The 19817-nt window shown below is 37.3% G+C and overlaps 1 protein-coding gene across 2 annotated transcripts; it reads left to right on the top strand.

The window, feature by feature from the left end:
• The first annotated feature begins 6896 nt into the window (after positions 1 to 6896).
• Positions 6897 to 19079, top strand: LOC139151763 (uncharacterized). 2 transcript variants are annotated; one of them, XM_070724744.1, is made up of 10 exons: positions 6897 to 7045; positions 7776 to 7855; positions 8260 to 8487; positions 8657 to 8887; positions 9741 to 9782; positions 10416 to 10637; positions 11455 to 11681; positions 11808 to 11846; positions 15337 to 15557; positions 18384 to 19079. In XM_070724744.1, the coding sequence occupies exons 1-7, from the start codon at positions 6981 to 6983 to the stop codon at positions 11586 to 11588; spliced, it is 1002 nt and encodes a 333-aa protein (XP_070580845.1). In that variant the 5' UTR covers positions 6897 to 6980; the 3' UTR covers positions 11589 to 11681; positions 11808 to 11846; positions 15337 to 15557; positions 18384 to 19079. The 2 variants fall into 2 exon arrangements, with proteins under 2 accessions (XP_070580845.1, XP_070580854.1); XM_070724753.1 differs by having other exon boundaries at positions 6906 to 7049.
• The last annotated feature ends 738 nt before the right edge of the window (positions 19080 to 19817 follow it).

Genomic DNA, 19817 nt, shown 5'->3' with positions numbered 1-19817 from the left:
GTCAATCTCGACGGGTGCAGCTAGCTGGCAGGGTACGCTTACCCATTCTGGACACCTGGTACCACCACTATTTCGTGGTTCAAGATGACCCCATTGCCTTTGACATTTTCGATATGTTCCTTGGACATGGTAAATTTCATAGTTACCTCGAATGATAACGATTATTTGACCTGATTTGATGTCTATTACAATCCGGTCACTGTCACATTGTTCAGCCTTGTAGCCCTAAACGAATTATTCCATTCCGATGACACTTAGCTTTTCCGATACTTATTCATAATGTCCAAGGCTTCTTCCAAATGAATTGTAGTTCAAAATCTGATCAAATGTATTGTTGATTTATTAGGCCATGTAAAGCAAATTCTTTGTTTGCCTTCCTTGGATTTTTGAAAAACCTACCAGCAAGCCAGAGAAAAATACAAACAAAAAACACAAATGTATTGACACACGCTCACTTTTGTTTGGTTCTTGTGGAAAAATTATATATTTTTTGTAATAGTGTTAACACTGTGTTTTTGTTTTCTGAATTTTCTGTAAAAAGCTACCAGCAAGCGGACGGCAAACAAAGAATTTTCAGAGTAATTATGGCAAATTTGGTAAAAATCAAATAATTCATTTAGTCACACATTTTTTCTCATTTAAATTAGAGTCTTTGCGGTTCAAAGTTTGACTTCTGTGTTATTTTACATGGGAATCTAAAATTTTAGAAAATAAAGCATGGCAACCCGATCTTTTTTCTTTAATATTTGATTATTTTCATATGCCAGATTTCAAAAATCCCTGGTAACTTTCAAGTCTCCTGGTTTTCCATGTATGCTCTCTGGCCTGATCACGTTTAGGAGTGTTTCACTGTCATGAGCGTCATATGACTCAATCTCTTCTTCAATTACATCAGAGTCAGAGCTGTCTCTGTCACTGCCAATATGTAGTGACAGTGACACTGTCCGTAGACAGTAGCAAGGCAGTATATTAACTTTGACAATTTTGACAATATTTTTAAAGTTGCTACAACTGCGTTCTTGTTCTACACCAAACAGCATGTTGAACTGTCCAATATTCAGCTTGCCAACACAGCCTGTGTATGTGTACTGTGCATTTTTATCATTGAAAAATGACGTTCAGTCTGGACTGTAATTCAATTATCACAAATATTATTATATACAGACTTTGTCAACAAACTGAATATTGTGCGTTTTAAGCATGCTGTACGGAGACAGCAAGAAATATTTGATATATTTCATAGAAATATTGAAAAAATCATCAACAGTTGCAGCTTCTGCCCCATCATTAGGCATACTTGTTTGGTTTTTTTTTACAAAAAATCATGATACATTTTTAGATTCTTTCGAGATCAAAGTCATGACATTAGACAAAATTGAACTAGATTTTGTTTAATTATTACTAATACAAGAACAATTGGATGACATTAAAATGCTATTCATTTTCATAGAGTTACCTACCAAACCTTGGAATCGGAAAATACAAAAAGAAAAAGGGAATCACAAAATTTTCTGGTCCCCCCTTATAGTCTGTGGGCCGACCGGGTCTATCGTTTCAAAACCTTCAGAGTAGTTTTATCCGACGAATTATGTGTATAAATAGAGAGTCCTCACTCTCCTTTCACAGAAAAACCAACGTTCTAGTAAAAAAGAAGTTTCATTGTGCACAAAATTTGGCTGAAAAATCACGAGTTTACAGAGTATGCAAATAGGTATCAAAGGTCATTATCCGTACCTAACCCGTTTAAGAACAAGCGTCGTCATTGGTGATTGCGTCAATTGACCAATCACAGCGCACGTTAGAAGCAGTGCAAGATGGCTGCCTCTGTGAGCGGGGAATGCGTATGCCATGTCGTCAAAACAAAGAAAAATGAGCCGATTTGCTCTTTTACGGACAAATCTTGGGCAAAAATACTCCATTGTATTAACATATGGAAGAATTCTGACGGTGTGGAGCAGGAAGTCGCACTACAGTTCAACCCAGAATGTCGAGATCAGTCGGGCTATCACCGTGTATGCTATCAGCGTTTCACAGATAAACTGCGTCTAGCTCAAGCAGAAAAGCGTAAAGGGAAAGGTAAGCTGCGTAAAACTCTCGTGCCAGATGAACCAGCTCAACCAGCAGAAGAAAAAAATGACAACGAAGAGCAACGTTCTCCTGCAAAGCGATATCTGAGGTCGAATCCTAGTTTTACTGCCATTTCAACAACCAAACGCCGAAGTACACATATACTACCACCGATATGCATTTTATGTAAGGGCGAGAAACGAAAACTTGACCGGTTTACCCGAAAGAGGTCACTTGAAAAACTAGTGTCGTGTGAAACTGACGGACGTACATTAATTAAAGCTGCTGAATCGAAGAAAGACGAGAAGCTTCTAAGTTCTGCTTCAAATAAGAGGTCAGGACTTGGTAAGCATTGAATTGAAGTATCATAAATCATGCTATCAAAGTTACGTCAAGTGTGTAACATATACCTACCAGAAAAAGGCAGAGGAAGACAGTGGTATTATGTATGCTCCAACCTTCAAAAAATTTTGCGAGGAAGTGGTACAGAAGAGACTAATTGATGGCAATGAATGTATGCAGATGAATGTTTTGAGAAACATCTTTGTTAAAATGATCAAGGACAATGAAGATATTGATGCATCCACATATCAGAATTCATCTTTGAAAAAGAGGCTGCAAAAGAGATTTGGTGACAGGTTCATGTTTGTTCGGCCAGGCATGAGACAATGTGAGCTAATAATGTGTCAACAAGAAGATTCTTCCTCGGGTGGTCAGATTTTGAACATAACCAATACAGATTCTGACGACGAAGAAGATGAAATCGAGTTACAGTCAACGACAACAATTTCTGAAAATGGTCAAGATGAAATGCTTGAGATGGTGCACACTTCAATGCATATACGTAACCTGCTTGAACAAGTGGAAGGTGTCAAAAGTTGGCCTCCAAAGGCAGAAGACCTAACAACCGAACAAAGCAGAGATATTGTACCTACAAAGCTGTTTAACTTCCTGGCATGGTGTACTGGCACTTCAAAGGACATTCTGCCAACAGACCGTGTTGAAGTATCGGCTGATGCTGAACACAAGTTGTTGTCAATTTGTCAGGATATCATTTCCTTGTCATCTCAAGGACGGAAACTCACCCCTAAACACTTGTCACTTGGTATGGCAGTCCGTCATCTGACTGGATCTTCATCATTGATAGGATTACTCAATGGTTTAGGGCACTGCGTTTCACACTCACAAGTACTAGAGCATGACACAGCACTGGCTATTCAGCAACTTCAAGGTGACGGCTTTCCACCAGGATTTTGTCAAGAAGTATTCACGACACTGGTATGGGACAATAATGATTTCGGTGAAGAAACTCTCAGTGGTAGGTTGAGTCTATTTATTATAGCTGTGAGTTGTGCTCATCAATTACAAGGCCAGTTGTTCCTACATCAAACCAGCAAAAATGGTCAGATAATACATATCAACAAAATAACAGAGGCCTTGGGAGATGAAACTGCACAGGCTCTTGTCGGTCTTCATGTGTTCTCAGGTTGCGACAGTGTAAGTGCTTTCAGAGGCAAGGGCAAGAAGAAGATGGCAAATATGCTGCTAACCAGTGATACTTACACTAATACGTTCCAAGAGATAGGAACATCATGGACAGTGAGTGATGAACTGATGACACAAATTGAGTCATTTGTTTGTGAATTGTATGGTCAAGGTCAATGCAGTAATGTGAATGAAGCAAGATACAATTGCTTTCGTCTTGGTTCACAAAACGATGGTGCCCTCCCTCCAAACAAAGACAGTCTGAAATTGCATACACAGCGTGCAAACTACCAAACAGCAATCTACAGGCGATGTTTGCAAGCCAAAATGGATGCACCAAGCCCACACGGACATGGATGGATAGTGCAAGACTCAGAGTTATCAATCCAGTGGATGACACTTCCCCCTGCACCAGATTCTATCATCAATTTTGTAAGCTGTAAATGCAAGAAGTCTGGATGCTCTTCAAGATGTTCGTGTAGAGAAGTGGAATTGCTGTGCACTGAGTTGTGTCAGTGTGTTTCCTGTACAAACACAAATACAAAGGAGCAAAATGAATGTGTAGAAGATGAAAGTGATGACAGCTGTTCGGACATTGACAGTGATCCTGAATGAACTAACATTCTGTATACCTGCAATGTGAATGAAATCACAGTTGTTGTTTAAAACATACCAAGCTGTATTCAACAACTTAAAAATATATTACACAAAATTCAAAAAGAAATTAAAGCAGTTCGTTACAGTCTCACTACAATCTATCTGTATTAATTACCTTTGATGAGATCTTTAAGAATAAAAAATTAAACACAATTTATGCCTTGAGTGATATGTCTGTGAGAAAACGCCTCATTATAATTTCTACTGTACCAGTTTCTGCACATGTGCAACACTGTCATGACAACAACGAAGAACTTTATTTATGTGAAAACAGCAAAAAAACGTCGATATTGGTAAAAAGTCTGTGATTTCACATTTAAGTTGATAGATACACATCAAGTATTACTTAAACTGAGACAACATATATGAAATGTTGGCCATTTTGCCACAGAGAATGCTTCTACACAGATGTCTGGGTTTGGGGTAAAAAAGGCAATTTTTGGTCAAAAAGAGTTAGTTTTATGAATATTTTGACCATCGAAGCAGTTCTCAGTGCATATATTTCAACAACATGGAAAAATACTTCATTAAACTTAATTTACAATATAAGGATGCAGATTTTTTAATAAAACCAAAAAATATGGGAAACCTGAATTTGGGTGAAAAAACATCAATTTTGGTAAAAAGTCTGAGATTTCACATTTAAGTCAACTTACTATACATCTCTTACTTAGACTACAGGAACAAAAAAGTGGTTATTAAGCCACAAACAATGCTTCTATACAGGTGTCTGATTTTGGGGTAAAAAAGGCAATTTTTGGTCAAAATCAGCAATTTTAATCAATATTTTGGCCATTTAAGTACTTTTGCGAACTTTTTTCATGATACCGCAGAGAAATATTTCAGTGAAATTAATTTATAACGTAACAATGCAGATTTCTTCATTTTCACCAAAAAATGGAGAAAACCTCAATTTTTGGTCAAAAATTCTCATTCCTGAAGCTCACTTTTTTCTTGAAAATTCACTTTTTAAAATCAGTGTATTATGAACAATCATTTTCAGCTGACATCTTGTAGGTAAAAGATCCTCTGAACGAAATTCAATTTCTAGAGCCTTTTTTAGAGTTCGGCCCACAGACTATTATAGATATTTCAGGTCCCTCTGATTTCCTCTAGCGGGCCACCTCAGAGTTTACCAAACAACCTTTACGTATCTGTATGACATTCACAAACGCAAGTCACAGTGCCATAGACAGTACTACAGCCGAGCGTCTTTCAAAGTACCAGCCGGTTTTCATTTGGAATCAAACCTTGTACAATACACAGACTTTACAATGTATGCTACCGTATTTCTAGGCTTTCAGCTAGCGGTACATGAATATTAACATTAGATGCGGTGACCTATCGACATGACGCACTGAAAAGTAATGTTTAGTTAACGAAACGTACTTCAAATGTCATGTAGTCATCAGGATGCGTGTCAAAACTAAATTGTAAAAATATATGAGGAAAAAGTAGGAAGCCTAACGATTCAATAAAGTTTAAAGAACAGTTTTAAATATACATTGCTGCATGGAATTCTAACTTTTTAGGTCTCAAGTTAAAGGTGCAAAATGTCATCACGATAAATTGCGACGTGAAAGCTGTTATTGTCATGGCAATTATATTGACAGTCTTCAGCGAGGTCATTGTTAATTGCGACTCCCATTAAATGCACATCTGCCAAATTTTTTCAAATACATTGAAAAGTTTTTGTTTTTAAATATGATTTTATTTCCCCCTGTGACGCATTACAGTCTACGACATTAAACCTGCCTTTACAGCGAGTGATTTCAAGACAATGGAGGGCAATTACTTCATTGTTAGATTCTGTCATCTAATGCGCCATTATCTCTAAATATTCATTTGTTACCGGGTGTTACCTGTTTCATTGTTCACCCGTCATCTGTAAATAAAACGATAATTAAACGATAATGAAAGTTTGCATGCATGTTCCTAGCAAACTTAATTGACCTGTTCATTAAGTATTGCCGGTTTTCCTGTCTGTTTTATCCGTTAAACAGACATCATTGCGATTTGAATTCAGTACTATGAATTAAAATGATTTCATGATAAATTTTCGTGTTGCCAAAAAAGCTTACGTCACTCTGATATCCGTAAGTGTACATTTGTTGTTACTGCGCAGTTCACCGAAGTGTTCAATGCATGAAAAGATAAGCATCCCCGTCAGCGCGTCTGACTGCAACTTTTTATAAAAAGTTGCAGTCAAACGCGCTGACGGGGATGCTTATCTTTTCACGCATTGAACACTTCGGTGAACTGCGCAGTATGCTAATTAATAACGTGGTGAAATGAACAAGAAAGACAGATGCAATTAAGGATTCGTCATGTAACAATTAAGATACCAAAGGTAAATACCGTTCGCATGTGTGCTTCTATCTCGGTCACCACATTTAATTTCCTTAGAAACATTAAAATTAAACAGTGGCTCGGAATGACATTGGGTATTTGCAACGATTACTTCAACTTGAAAGTAATTATCTGTTACTTCACTGCATGAAACTTGAGTAGCAGATACCATTACTTTGTACTTGAAGTAATTTGGATTATTATAATTTGGGTTATTATTTTTAACGCTTTGCTTTTGGCATCGAGCACTGTTTGAGAGTTTGAGAGTTTTGGAAAAAAGATGACAACACCTTTTATATATTGATACGTATGCCTATTAACTACACCAGACTACTGCCAATTATGATGATTTGAATACAGTTTATGTCGACCAATCGTACACTGCCGCATGAACAGTACCTCAATAAAGGCTATATAAGACGATGTTAAAATATTTGATAACAAGGACGACTCTAGAAATATTCAACCGGTCCCACATTCTAGGAGCGTACGTGAGTATCATCTTTATTATTGATTTAACTTTACCTCAATCAGGTTATACGTAACACTTGGTCCGATTTAATGTGCAATTACATCTTGATCTTTACTTCTTCTAGACTGGCTAGTTTGATCAGTTCTCATTAGTACTCGTTTCAAGTCTCTGATAAAAGTGTGATGCACAAGTTAAATCAATACTTGCTCAACTTTAATCCGACCACAATACATCTATTTCGATGATCTAACCACTTTCATGATTACCATACTTTTGATGCCGTCTCGTTGTATAATTTTCATAAAGGGTTTGCTTTCTTTTGACTTTCTGTTTACCAATAAAAAATGAGAGAATGTGTAACTTCAGGATGATATACGTAATTAAGAGGAGACATAATGCTAACATTTTGCAACCAGTATTCACTATCGCGGAGAGAGAGAGAGAGAGAGAGAGAGAGAGAGAGAGAGAGAGAGAGAGAGAGAGAGAGAGAGAGACTGAAAAATGCACACTTTTGACTCAGGAAATTGACTAACAGTATTTTTGTGTAACAATATTGTTTTACATTTCCAACAGTCCTCCTCTGAGCGGACGCTTAATATAAAGAGTGTCCGGTACAAGCATAGAACTGTCCGGAAAAGTTCATTATGTATTCATTTCTACAGGTTATGCAAGACCAATTGTTGCTGCATCTTTACGGGAGGCAGATAAGAAACACGAACATAATTTACTTGTCCTTCTTTTCCAGCTTGGTATCTGAGATGAACCTCGTCGGAGTCATTGTGGCCGTCGGCGTTGTACTTACTGGCTCGCTTGGAGCCTCTCCAGGTATTATATTTAAGTTATGTCGTACTTCTTTAAATCAAATTTACGAGAATTATGTAGCCACTGACTTTTGTAACCCTCGTTTCCTTTGAGGAATCCGTTCGCAAAAGTCGCATTTGTTTCGAAGTACTTTCATCCAGTTATCAAACCCATAAGAGAATTGTCAGGTAAACAGAACGCGAAGCAGATAAGAATATCTGTTTAGTTGCATTTTAAATCTTTTTAGGTGAATATTTCCGGGTATTTTTACTCTTCCCAAAGCATCTACTTCAGTAGTAGTGTACTTCCAGAAGAATAATATTATCGGTTTTTTAGATTTAAGTTTTTAATAACAGGCTTTGAAGTTTTTCAAAGACGCGATTTTCATATTGTCCACGACTTATTTCTAATTTCTGCCAACGCCTAAGTCATATACAACGTGGCTTTGAATAAACCAGTGAAGGGAATTCATCTAACTGGAGATACTCTGGACACGTATCAGTTCCTGGTGGACGGCAATACGCAAACCTGTGCAGATTCTGGTACTTTGGTTGTCGGCCCGGCTTTCAGGATTGACTTGGGGGAAGAGTGTCTCATCGAAGCCGTCAAACTGACGTATGCACCAATATGTGCAACATCGAAGACAGGGTATGGATGTAAGTATCAAAGATCGTATATAATGTATGGATGGAGGGATAGATGGATGTATGGATGTGTGTGTGCAATTCTTAGACGAATGGAATATTTTTTGCGCATGTACTCTTCCTAAAGATAGACATATTGATACAAAAGAGTACACTCGTTTTACATACATCCGAATTCCAGGTTATTTTCACACTACTGTGATTGAGATCAAAGGAGGAGATGACAATCCGACAGTCACAGATTGCGGACATCTTGAAGATGATCGAGGAAAAGAAGCTCAAGGAGAGGCGTATCTAGAGTGTACACCTGGTCCAGTCATTGGTAGATATGTTACAATCAGGAAAGAAACCACTAATATCCGTTCAATTTATTTGTGCGAGATGCAAGTCATCGGGATACCAATGAAAAAAGGTGCTCCTAAAAACTGTTTATTTCTTTCATGATTGTTCTTGCATAACTAACGATAAATGTCTTTTCTGTTTACCCTGATGTTCGAACAAAATATCCTGTCGAATTTAGAAAAGCGTTGCTTACAAAATCCCTCAAGTACTGTCAATTCTTGGTCAAGTTTAACCACTATCCATAATCTTTTAATAAATCAAGTTACCATCGTCCTAGTTCTGCTTCTGTATCTATTGCTCTATGATTTATTGTGTCAGATCAGGGCGCCATAGTGTTCATATGATCAATCTTGGATATCGGAATTGCAGTCACGATAATTGTAACAACTAAGCTCGGTTATTGAACCACTCTATTTTAAGGGTGGGAATTTGGTGCAGCGGTTTTGACCGTGAGGTCTTCGCTAGGTGACTAGAAGCTGTACTTTGTGGGTTCGAGTCCGATCGAAAATCTACAGATTCATATTGTTTCATATTGATAACAGGAACTTTCGGCATACGTAAATTACCCATCACACAACAGTCCACCTGATTGACTTCTGCGTCAATTTCGATCCGGTATGGAACTTGCTCTGCAGTCGCCAAGGGATAAAGTCACTAATTTCTAATCGTCGGTCGTATCTACCGGACTGAACCAAGAGTTCACCCTCGTCGGACGTCATGGCGTTATAATTTTGTTTTTGCTATTTCCCTTTGATAAATTTCATTTTATTGTTCATTATTAAATTCATCATTATGGGCTTGAACCCGGTCGATATCAATCAGTACATTTTCATATGAAATAATTATGGTTTGTTAAAATGTTGTGCTCGTAACACTAAAATGACTCGTATTTTTCTCTAAACATTAACCAACGCAAAACAAAGAGGTGGGATCACTCAAGCATCTTCATGTTTCGCCAACTGAAGGTAAGAGTTTCCTGATATCTTCATCCAAATTGCTATGTGGGGATACGTATACGTGGTAATCGTGCGGAAATAGCTTTGCAGAGTTTTAAGTTAATGTTGACAAAACGTTTGAAGTTCACTTGATATAGATTTTGTACCCTCATCAACGAATAGTTTCTTCGTCCAATCTCTCAGTCCCTGTTTGATGAGAGTTAACGTTCCTTCGGTTTTATCCTGGTCATTCCCATAATTACAAACCATAATGCCATATATTCCGTCATTCTCCCAGAATTTAGAAATTTGAATTGACGAAAATTGTACAAAACAGTAAACGCTATGCTTTCAAAGGATAAGTGAACAACACCGTCAAACGATAAATAGGTTTAAAATATATGATACATCAACCCTTTAATTTCCCAGCTATTTCTCCAATAGTTTTGGTTTCATGGCATATGGCTGTAAAAACCCAAACTATTTTTTTATTTCCCTATAATTCTTTATAAAATGACGATTTAATCATTCGAAGCTCTCTACGCGTACTTGCCTAATGTTTTTCAAAAAGATATACACTATGATCATTAACGAAAATGTGAGAGTTTGGCGCCTCAGGTCCAGACTTCCGTTACATTTGACAGTGAAAACGTTGGGTTTCAGGAAACGTGGCTTTGTATAAACCTGTTACTGGAATAGGACTTGTGGGTGATGGCGTAAACACATATCCTTTCCTGGTTGACGGTGATAGTGGTACCTGTGCTGATTCTGGCACCCTGGTTTTTGATCCGGCCTTACAAATTGATTTGGGAGAAGATTACTTTGTAGAAGGTGTCAAACTGGTGTTTGCACCAACTTGTGCCGTATCAATCAGTGGACACGGATGTAAGTCAATAAGTTTATACACGTGTAATATGTTGTTTGTACTAGTGTGCCACATTATTGGGTTTGTTTTATATTATTTGTCTTTTCGTGTCCGCCTGCATGTTCTGGATATAGTTGCTTGTCGATCTATATCACTGTAAAGAACGTACGTATTAAATTATTTACTAATGGATGGATGGATGCATGCATATTATGCTTGCCTATATGCGTGCGTGCGTGCGAGCGCGCGCACGTATAGATATTGTTGGGGAATTTGCTTTCTCAAAGATATTAAAATAAGTACACCACAAACATATTTGTATGTATGTATGTATGTATGTATGTATGTATGTATGTATGTATGTATGTATGTATGTATGTATGTATGTATGTATGTATGTCTCTGACTTCTGATTACCTAGATTTTCTATTCATAATAGAACTGCATATATAACATTCAAAGACTATTCTTTCTTGGTGAGCTTAAAATTTTCACCAAAATCATTAAGCATTATCAAAGTTTGAGGGTCAACATTAATTTCCATCGTCTTTCCGGTCCGCGAATCATACTACAGTCATAGTCTTTCAACGGCAGTATGACAAACCTTAGAACCTTACCGGTGATCTCCTATAAAATGAAATATTAATATCAAGAATGTACTTAATCCATTAATAAGATTGTATAAACGCACAGATTTGACGCTGTAAACATGAATAATGGGTTGATAATTTTGTATTTCATCTAATGATAACAACCCTCATAACAGTACAAATGGTCAATCCATGTTATAGTTAATTCATTAGCCAATAGTACCTAAAACGTCCATGCATTCTACAGGTTACTACAAGCATACAACAGTACATGTCGGTAATGATCGACACCATCCCGACCACGACGAATGCGTCCATCTTCAAAATATTCCTGGCGAATCAAGAGGAGAGATTGTACTACATTATTCTCCCGGCCAGTGAGAGGTAGATACGTGACACTGAAGAAAGAAGAAGACATGGTACGAGCTATTTATTTGTGTGAACTTCAAGTGTTTGGAGAACGAGTACAAAAAGGTATGGTATTTTCCTTTACCCATTACCAACGCATTTGTATCAAGATTTAATGGAAACAGATGAATAAACTTGCGTCATTCCTATTTTTCTTACTTTGCCTTTTCTTTTCCATTTCTCTCCCAAAAGGACAGTCTTCGGGATTTCTTCAAGTCAATGAAAATGGCGGTAAGAGAATTTACTTTCCTACTATATACAGAGCTACAGTTATTGAAAGCGTTATACCAACGACCAGAGCTTGTTGTCTGTCATCTGTCGTCATCCGCCAACATTTTACATTCTTGGAAACTACATTTCAAGGAACATTTTATTTAGTTCTGAGGTCCAAAATTTGGTTTTCCGGGCCAAAATGATGACTAAAATCAGGTTTGTTCAAATTGTAGTGGACTACACCAGTGTGTATTTTAAGGCAATTATTGCCATTTTGTGAAGAATCTTCTTCTTCTAATATTTGGTATACATCTTCCTAGGGATAACCTCATTGATATAGTTTGAAATACGATTAAATCTGCAAATTTTGGGAGGACTTTATTTGCTGTTTTGGTCAATTTGTTCAGTCATCCTCTCTGAAACTGCTTGTTCAGTAACACATAAATATGGTCCATATGTCCCTTGAAATAATCTGATTCAGTTTTGTTCAAAAGGTGATTGAATGTGACAATTTTGAGGACTAATTTACTCATTTTTGTTAAAGCGTGGTTTTCTATATACAACCCATCTTACAGCTGTGAAATTCAACATGCAGCTACTTAGGGATACCCATATCAAGTTATGAAAAAAACGTTAAGGAGGTAACTGTGTTCCTATGTGATGAGTATGTAGCGAAAGTGAAAAGTAGTGAAAAAGATGTCATGTATCATTTATCTATTATACAGGACTTTTAACACCGTATTAACACATGGCATTAACATATTGTGGTCAATATTTTTTGGTTTTTAACCAATTTCAAATGCATCTTGTACGTTCCTCTCCCTCATTAGTTCACTACCACTCCAAATATGGAGTTTTTGTTTCCAATTATGGTTTCGATGAACTTTAGCAATACTCGCACATAGTAGGTTAGTTGCTGATGGGAGATGACGTCAAGATGACGTCACACACAAAGATCTGCCAGCTAGCAAGATCAGCCATAGATAGTGCACAGCACTTCATCCAAAAGTATAGGTGGTGTGTCTTTTTGACCCGACTCAACGATTTATCAACACTCCATGAATTCACGTAATTTCTAAGCAGAAATAAAGCGTGATGTGTACTGCCAGTGCACTCATTTCTGCTGCCACGAGGCCCACCACGTCATTACCTGTCAATATTTTGCCCGAGTGCTGGCCGTGAAACTCAGTCACTTGTCACCCTGTACAAACACATAATTGGTGTTCTATTGTTGGAGTGTTTGTGGTGGTCATTTTGATCAAAAGAATTTTTGTACTTAATTACTGTAGTTTTAACATCATATTTTCATCAAGCATCTTGACAGACTCGCATTTTGAATGTATGGAGACAAGACAGCAGACACATAGAAATTCCTTCCAAAGAGGATGTCTGAGTCTAGCTCTATGTAATTAATATCACTATGATTATGAAGGAAGAGCTAGTGTTTAGCAGTAAAATATTCGCAGCGGAGTAGAAAATTCGCAATTGGGCATTGATTACTTGAGCACTGTAATCAATAAATAGATAGATACACAGCAGTTGTAGTGCACTTCAACACCATTAAATGACGCATGACGTGCAGAGTATTTCAACGTAGCGCTTTATACGAACAAGCTTTCAAAGAGTGACCGTTTACAGATTCGACTCAAGTTAACGTTAACGACGCAGCCGTTTTCTTTTCTTGGTATGTTCCTAGTGAGCATTTTTTCTTGTGATGAGAGACCGCGTTTCTCGCACACACTAAATATATTTTAATTGGAAGAACATAATCAACTTTAGATTTCAAGCATTTTCATATTCTAACATGATTACAGACAGACATTAAATACCAGAGGGGTAGGTGTATACCCCATTTACACACAGGTCATGATACTTTAGGGAGAAGAAAGAGCAATACAATGTATAAGCTTGGGTAACAAAGAAAATTGAGGAAAAGTATATGCAATTATGTTTTTATCAGGTGTACTATTTAGTTTAAAGATTTTTCTATAAAAATGGTCCCTTATTGGTATGTTCGATAAAAAAAATTCAGTCATTTGAAGCTAATCATCGATGAGCTTTCCTCTCAAATCAGTTACTAGTATGTTTTCAGTTTCATCCTTCGGAATGCCAAGACGTCTAGTAATAAAAAGTGAAACACGTGATCAGAAATTCAAAATTCGTTCAGTTTTCATTCAAATAACGATGAAATTTATACGTATAGATTTTTACGTGACCAGTTTTTCGTTTTTATTCACACACATACACACCTTTTTATATCTATATATCTATGATAACACAAATTACTTCGAGTATAACGTAATCTGTTACTTACGTTTCATGCATCTAGCAATCTTCAGATTACTGTTACCCTTACTCAGAGCGTTTTTTTTAACAGCGTAGATTTGTTAGCATTGATTGTGTACCTTTTTCCTGATAAACAAAGAATATATCGCTTGCTTATGTTGGAGTGACTTGATACTCTGTCAATAGTTGACCATGATACATTAAAGACCTGGTCCTTGTTCTTGAGAAACAAAGTTGAAATAAAATTTGATTATCCAGTGCTGTTGTTACGGCACGATTGCGTGTGATTAGCGAAGCGTGTCTTCAAGGTATTACCAGTGAGGCCTGTGTAAACTTCCTCATCATGCTTATGGACTCCTGTTGAGACTTTGACCTTGTAAATGACACTCTTGGCTTGACAGTCACCTTTCAACGGACATGAAGACTAATCCCGGCGATTACAATCAGCTGGTCAATCTTTAGATGGTTTCCGGTGATTACCCTCTCATTACGTTGATCATACAGGCCATATTCTCCATGCAACCATAGATCACTTTAATTGTACATGTGCTTCTATTGAAGATATTGAGTTGTTCAGACCCCTTCGGGGTATTAATCAAGAAATCGATAGATTTCTTGCCGATGTTTCCACCTTTTTACTGAAAGGCAAGTTGAACCACGAGATGTTACGTTTCCTGTTATGACTCCTCTTGTTGATTGGTTAGCATGTACATATTTAAATTTGATTGGCTGGTATAACCACTGGACTGCAAAGCTGTGTTGTGGTGACCTTTGCATTTGTCAAGATTCCCCTATCACCTCATATCATGGAGATACGTTCATTATTGATTAATCGTATTTTGGAATATACTGTTACTGATAAAGCTTTTTAAAATAGGTGTAAAGTCATAATGTTTTGTTAACAGAAAACCTGTACATTATTTTCGCCCAAAAACTTGTCACATTCATCAAACTGGGTTTATTACTTGTTTCTCTGTTCGAAATATGTAACAATAAGATCTGGAACAGATAGTATGGAGAAAATATATGAACTTATCAAGTAATCGGGATTGTCAATTGTAACGTTCTAGCTTCAAGAGATTAACCGATAGTGATTCTGGTTATTGGCCTTCTAAACAAGAATAATGTTCGATGTTCACAAATGTTTCCAAGACTGAACATTTAAAACGAGGTACTGCTGCTTTCCAAGGATTAATATCATGCATATATGACAATTTTTCAGATAATGTGGCTTTGAATAAATTAGTCAGTGGTATTAACCTAGCTGGAGATGGTAAAGACACGTATCAGTTACTGGTGGATGGTAATACACAAACCTGTGCAGATTCTGGTAGTTTGGTTGTTGGTCCAGCATTCACGGTTGACTTGGGAGGCGAGTACCTCATCGAAGCCGTCAAATGACATACGCACCAACATGTGAGACATCGATGACAGGGTACGGATGTAAGTATCGTACGTTATGTTTTAGAGATGATCTAGAAGAATTTTTTTCAAATACAGATTTGGATTTCAAACGAGGGTAATTTTGATAATTTTATTCAGTACGTACATACGTACGTACGTACGTACGTACGTACGTACGTACGTATGTATGTATGTATGTATGTATGTATGTATGTATGTATGTATGTATGTATGTATGTATGATAGGCTGAAGTCACCTATCGCCGTATCAAAGATATTTCACTGAGCACATTTACGGAAGATCTCAACAATTCTGCCCTGCATCACCTAAGTACTGATGACGTAGAAACTGCGGTCTCACATTATAATACTTGCTTGGAGGAGCTACTAAATAAGCATGCACCGTTCGAAGACGTGTCATCACCCTGCGTCCGGACTCCAAATGGTATAACACTGACATATCTGCAGCCAAGAAACTCCGACGTAAATTAGAAAACAAGTGGCGGCACAACAAGCTTGAAATCAACAGGCAAATTTTCCGCAGCCAGTGTAATAAAGTCAACTCATTAATTCGTCATGCAAAGACCAGGTATTACACCAAACTCATTGAGGAGAAAAGTCATGACCACAAAGCTCTTAACAGGATCGTTTCCAACTTAACTACAGTCATACCTCCTGGTTCAAGTCACTCACCTGTAAATGCCCCAAATATTTTCAGCAAATATTTCATAGAGAAAATCGTCAACATACGTTTGAATCTGGATGCAGCACCCAGCGCCTATCAACCTTCTGTAAATTCTTCAACTCCATCATCATCATCACTTTCGTCCTTCTCACCAGCAAGTCAGGAGGAAATCAAGAATATGATAATGTCATCTCCATCGAAATCTTGCAGCCTTGACCCAATCCCCACAAACCTACTCAAAGGAGTCATCGACACACTTGTGCCAGCCATCAACACCATCGTCAACCTTTCACTGAACACTGGGATTGTTCCGAGCTCATTTAAATCAGCAGTTGTTACTCCATTACTGAAAAAACCTTCACTTGATCCAGACATCCTGAAAAATTACATACCCATCTCTAACCTTCCATTCATCTCAAAAGTTACAGAAAAAGTAGTTGCCAAGAGACTCAATGCCTATCTCAACAGTAATTCACTTCTTGAACCGCTCCAATCTGCCTACAGAAAATTCCACAGTACTGAAACTGCACTTCTAAAGATCCACAATGACATTACTCTCTCCCTCGATGCTGGGCAATATGTTATCCTTGTAATGCTTGATTTATCTGCAGCGTTTGACACCATCGACCACAACGTCCTGCTTTTGCGCCTCGGTCATCTGGGTATTCAAGGTACTGCCCTCAAGTGGCTTTCATCATATCTCACCAATCGATACCAGTCCGTCATAATCAATGGTCATTCGTCACAATCAACTCCACTTCAATTTGGTGTTCCACAGGGATCAGTTCTAGGCCCGCTTGGACAGATAATCCGAAACCACAATCTTAAATTTCACCAATATGCAGATGATAACCAACTGTACTTGGCCTTCACAAAAATCAATATTCCAACAGCAATTTCTCAAATCGAAGATTGTCTGGTTGACATTAAAGATTGGATGACATCAAACAAATTACAACTCAACGATGGCAAAACAGAAATCCTCCTTATTCGTTCACGATATGATCACTCACCAATCACCATTGACAGCATTCAAGTTGGATCAAGTTCCATTCAACTGGCAGACGCAGCACGCAATATTGGATTCCTGTTTGACAGTAGCCACGATTTCAAGAAACACATAATTCAGACCTGTCAGAGCATCTATCTACTTATCCGCCGTATTGGATTCATCAGGAAATATCTCTCTAAAAAGACTTGTCTGACTCTCATGTATTCAACTCTTTCTGCCAAGCTAGACTACAGCAACTCCCTACTCTACGGTTTACCGGACTCATACATCAGATTACTACAAAGAGCACAAAACTCGGCTGCCCGTCTCATCACAAAAACAAGGAAAAGGGATCACATTACACCAATCCTGAAGGAACTTCACTGGCTCCCCGTGTCTTACAGAATTCAGTTCAAATCCTACTTCTCACATATAAATCAATACATGGACTCGCTCCTTCATACCTGGCTGAACTCATTGAAATCAACACCCCTAGCAGATCTCTCCGATCAAGTCTACAAACCACACTTAAAGTTCCACGAACTCGGTTAAAATCATACGGTGACAGATCCTTCTCCTATTCCTCATCAATTCTATGGAACAAACTGCCAGCTCCTCTTCGATCAGCCCCGGACATTCGCACTTCAGATCTCTGCTTAAGACTCATTTCTTCAAGAGAGCTTACCTGTGACCCAGTGTAAAGCGCCAGTGAACATTGTTGATGGATACTAGGCGCTATATAAATTATTTATCCTAAATCCTATCCTGTATGCATGTATGCATGTATGCATTTAAGTACGTACGTACGTATGTATGTGTGTGTGTGTGTATGTGTGTGTATGTGTGTATGTATGTATGTATGTATGTATGTATGTATGTATGTATGTATGTATGTATGTATGTATGTATGTATGTATGTATGTTCTCATTTAGTTGTAATATTTCTCTTCAATCTTGTATCGAACACTTTACCCATCTGAGAAGATAGAAGCGTGTGTGTGTGTGTGTTTTCTTATACATACGAAATAACAAGTGTTTATGAGTCTTAAATACCTATGTACAAAAATTTGATAACTGAACATATTACTTATCTTTCCAGCGAAAATTAAGCCTTCAACAGTAATGTAATTTTATGTTCACCTTTTCGTTTACATCGTGTTTTGAATCTTCTGTCCTTAATGTATTGTAGGCTACTTTCATACTACTGTGATTGAAGTCAGTGGCGGCGATATTTCCCCTGAAGTCAAAGATTGCAGCCATCTCGAAGAAGATGAAGGAGTAGAAGCCAAGGGAGAGGCATATCTAGGGTGTACACCTGGTCCAATGGTCGGTAGATATGTTACAATCAGAAAAGAAACAACGTCTGGGCGTGCAATTTATCTGTGCGAATTGAAAGTCATCGGGATGTTTCTGATTGCCAGTAAAGAATGAATCATAATTGCGTAATTAATTAAAAACCACAGTAAACGACGATTTGAAACATAATTTTCATTTCTCTTATGACGTATCTGCATGCATACATTGTTTGTTTTGGGTAGGTTTATCCGAACACAAGTTTTTTATTGTAAAGCTCCTGTACTTAGAATACCTTTCTTCGAGTGAAGGAAATCTTAACAGTGTGGGAAAGCAATAAGTTACTAGGTACGGAATTCGGAAATAAAATAAATAGATTAATAAATAAAGAAACATACAAAAATGAATAAATAATTTATGATGTCATAAACTTTTTCTACTCACTGTATTGAAGAGTGTAAGAAACATGTAGCATCTGGGGGAAAACGTTAGTTAAAAAATTGCTTTAAGGAGTCTTCAACAAGTCTGCGACTATTAAGGAAATCATTCTTTTTATCTTAACACTAAAGATAAGTTGTGATCAAATTCTCGTGTGTGTTTAATAAATTGCTTACATTTTCTGCAAATGCTTGGAATATACTGTACAAGGAGTGACAACTAGTATGACCCGCTTTATCAATGCACATTTCATCAAGTAGTTTTCTCTGACATCTAACGTTTGTTGATTAAAGGGCTTTTTTTTTTTGCATGAAGAATAACTGCATGGATACTCCAACGAAAACAGAGTATTTCATTATACATTAAATTGTTTTCAAACACCTATATATGTATGATTGGCGCCTTTTAATAGAGCTCATCTAACACGATTGGAACTAATTTGGGATAATTGGGTGGTGAAGTAATGTCGATTTAATCTGCAAATGTAATCTCATCTGCTTTTCTTTTTAAGTTACACACTTGTTTTTATGAGTATTTGTAATATTGCAACATTCAGCCATATGGTACCTGACGCTTTTGCGAAATTTAAAAAATATAAAGATCCAATTATCCCAAATTAGTCCCAAATTGTGTTAGTTAACAACAGGTCTTCTTCAAACTTGAAAGATGGTCGGTTAAGCGTAAAGATAACACATTTCATTTCATCGTTGCTATACTTTTACATAGCTTGAGAAAGGAAAGCTTACCCTAGACAGACAATCAAAGTACATACACACATACATAAATGTTTATGTAAAAGTTGGGTGGGTTGTGGGTGAGTGTGGATGTGGTGTGTGTCTGATATGACCGTTTTTAGTGTGTTTCGGACATTCGGGCAGAATAATGAATGCAT

This window comes from Ptychodera flava, chromosome 2 (genome assembly GCF_041260155.1).
Source record: "Ptychodera flava strain L36383 chromosome 2, AS_Pfla_20210202, whole genome shotgun sequence".
Lineage (NCBI taxonomy): Eukaryota > Metazoa > Hemichordata > Enteropneusta > Ptychoderidae > Ptychodera > Ptychodera flava.
Note: the sequence above shows the minus strand (reverse complement) of the source record. Positions and strands in the feature narration are given on the sequence as shown.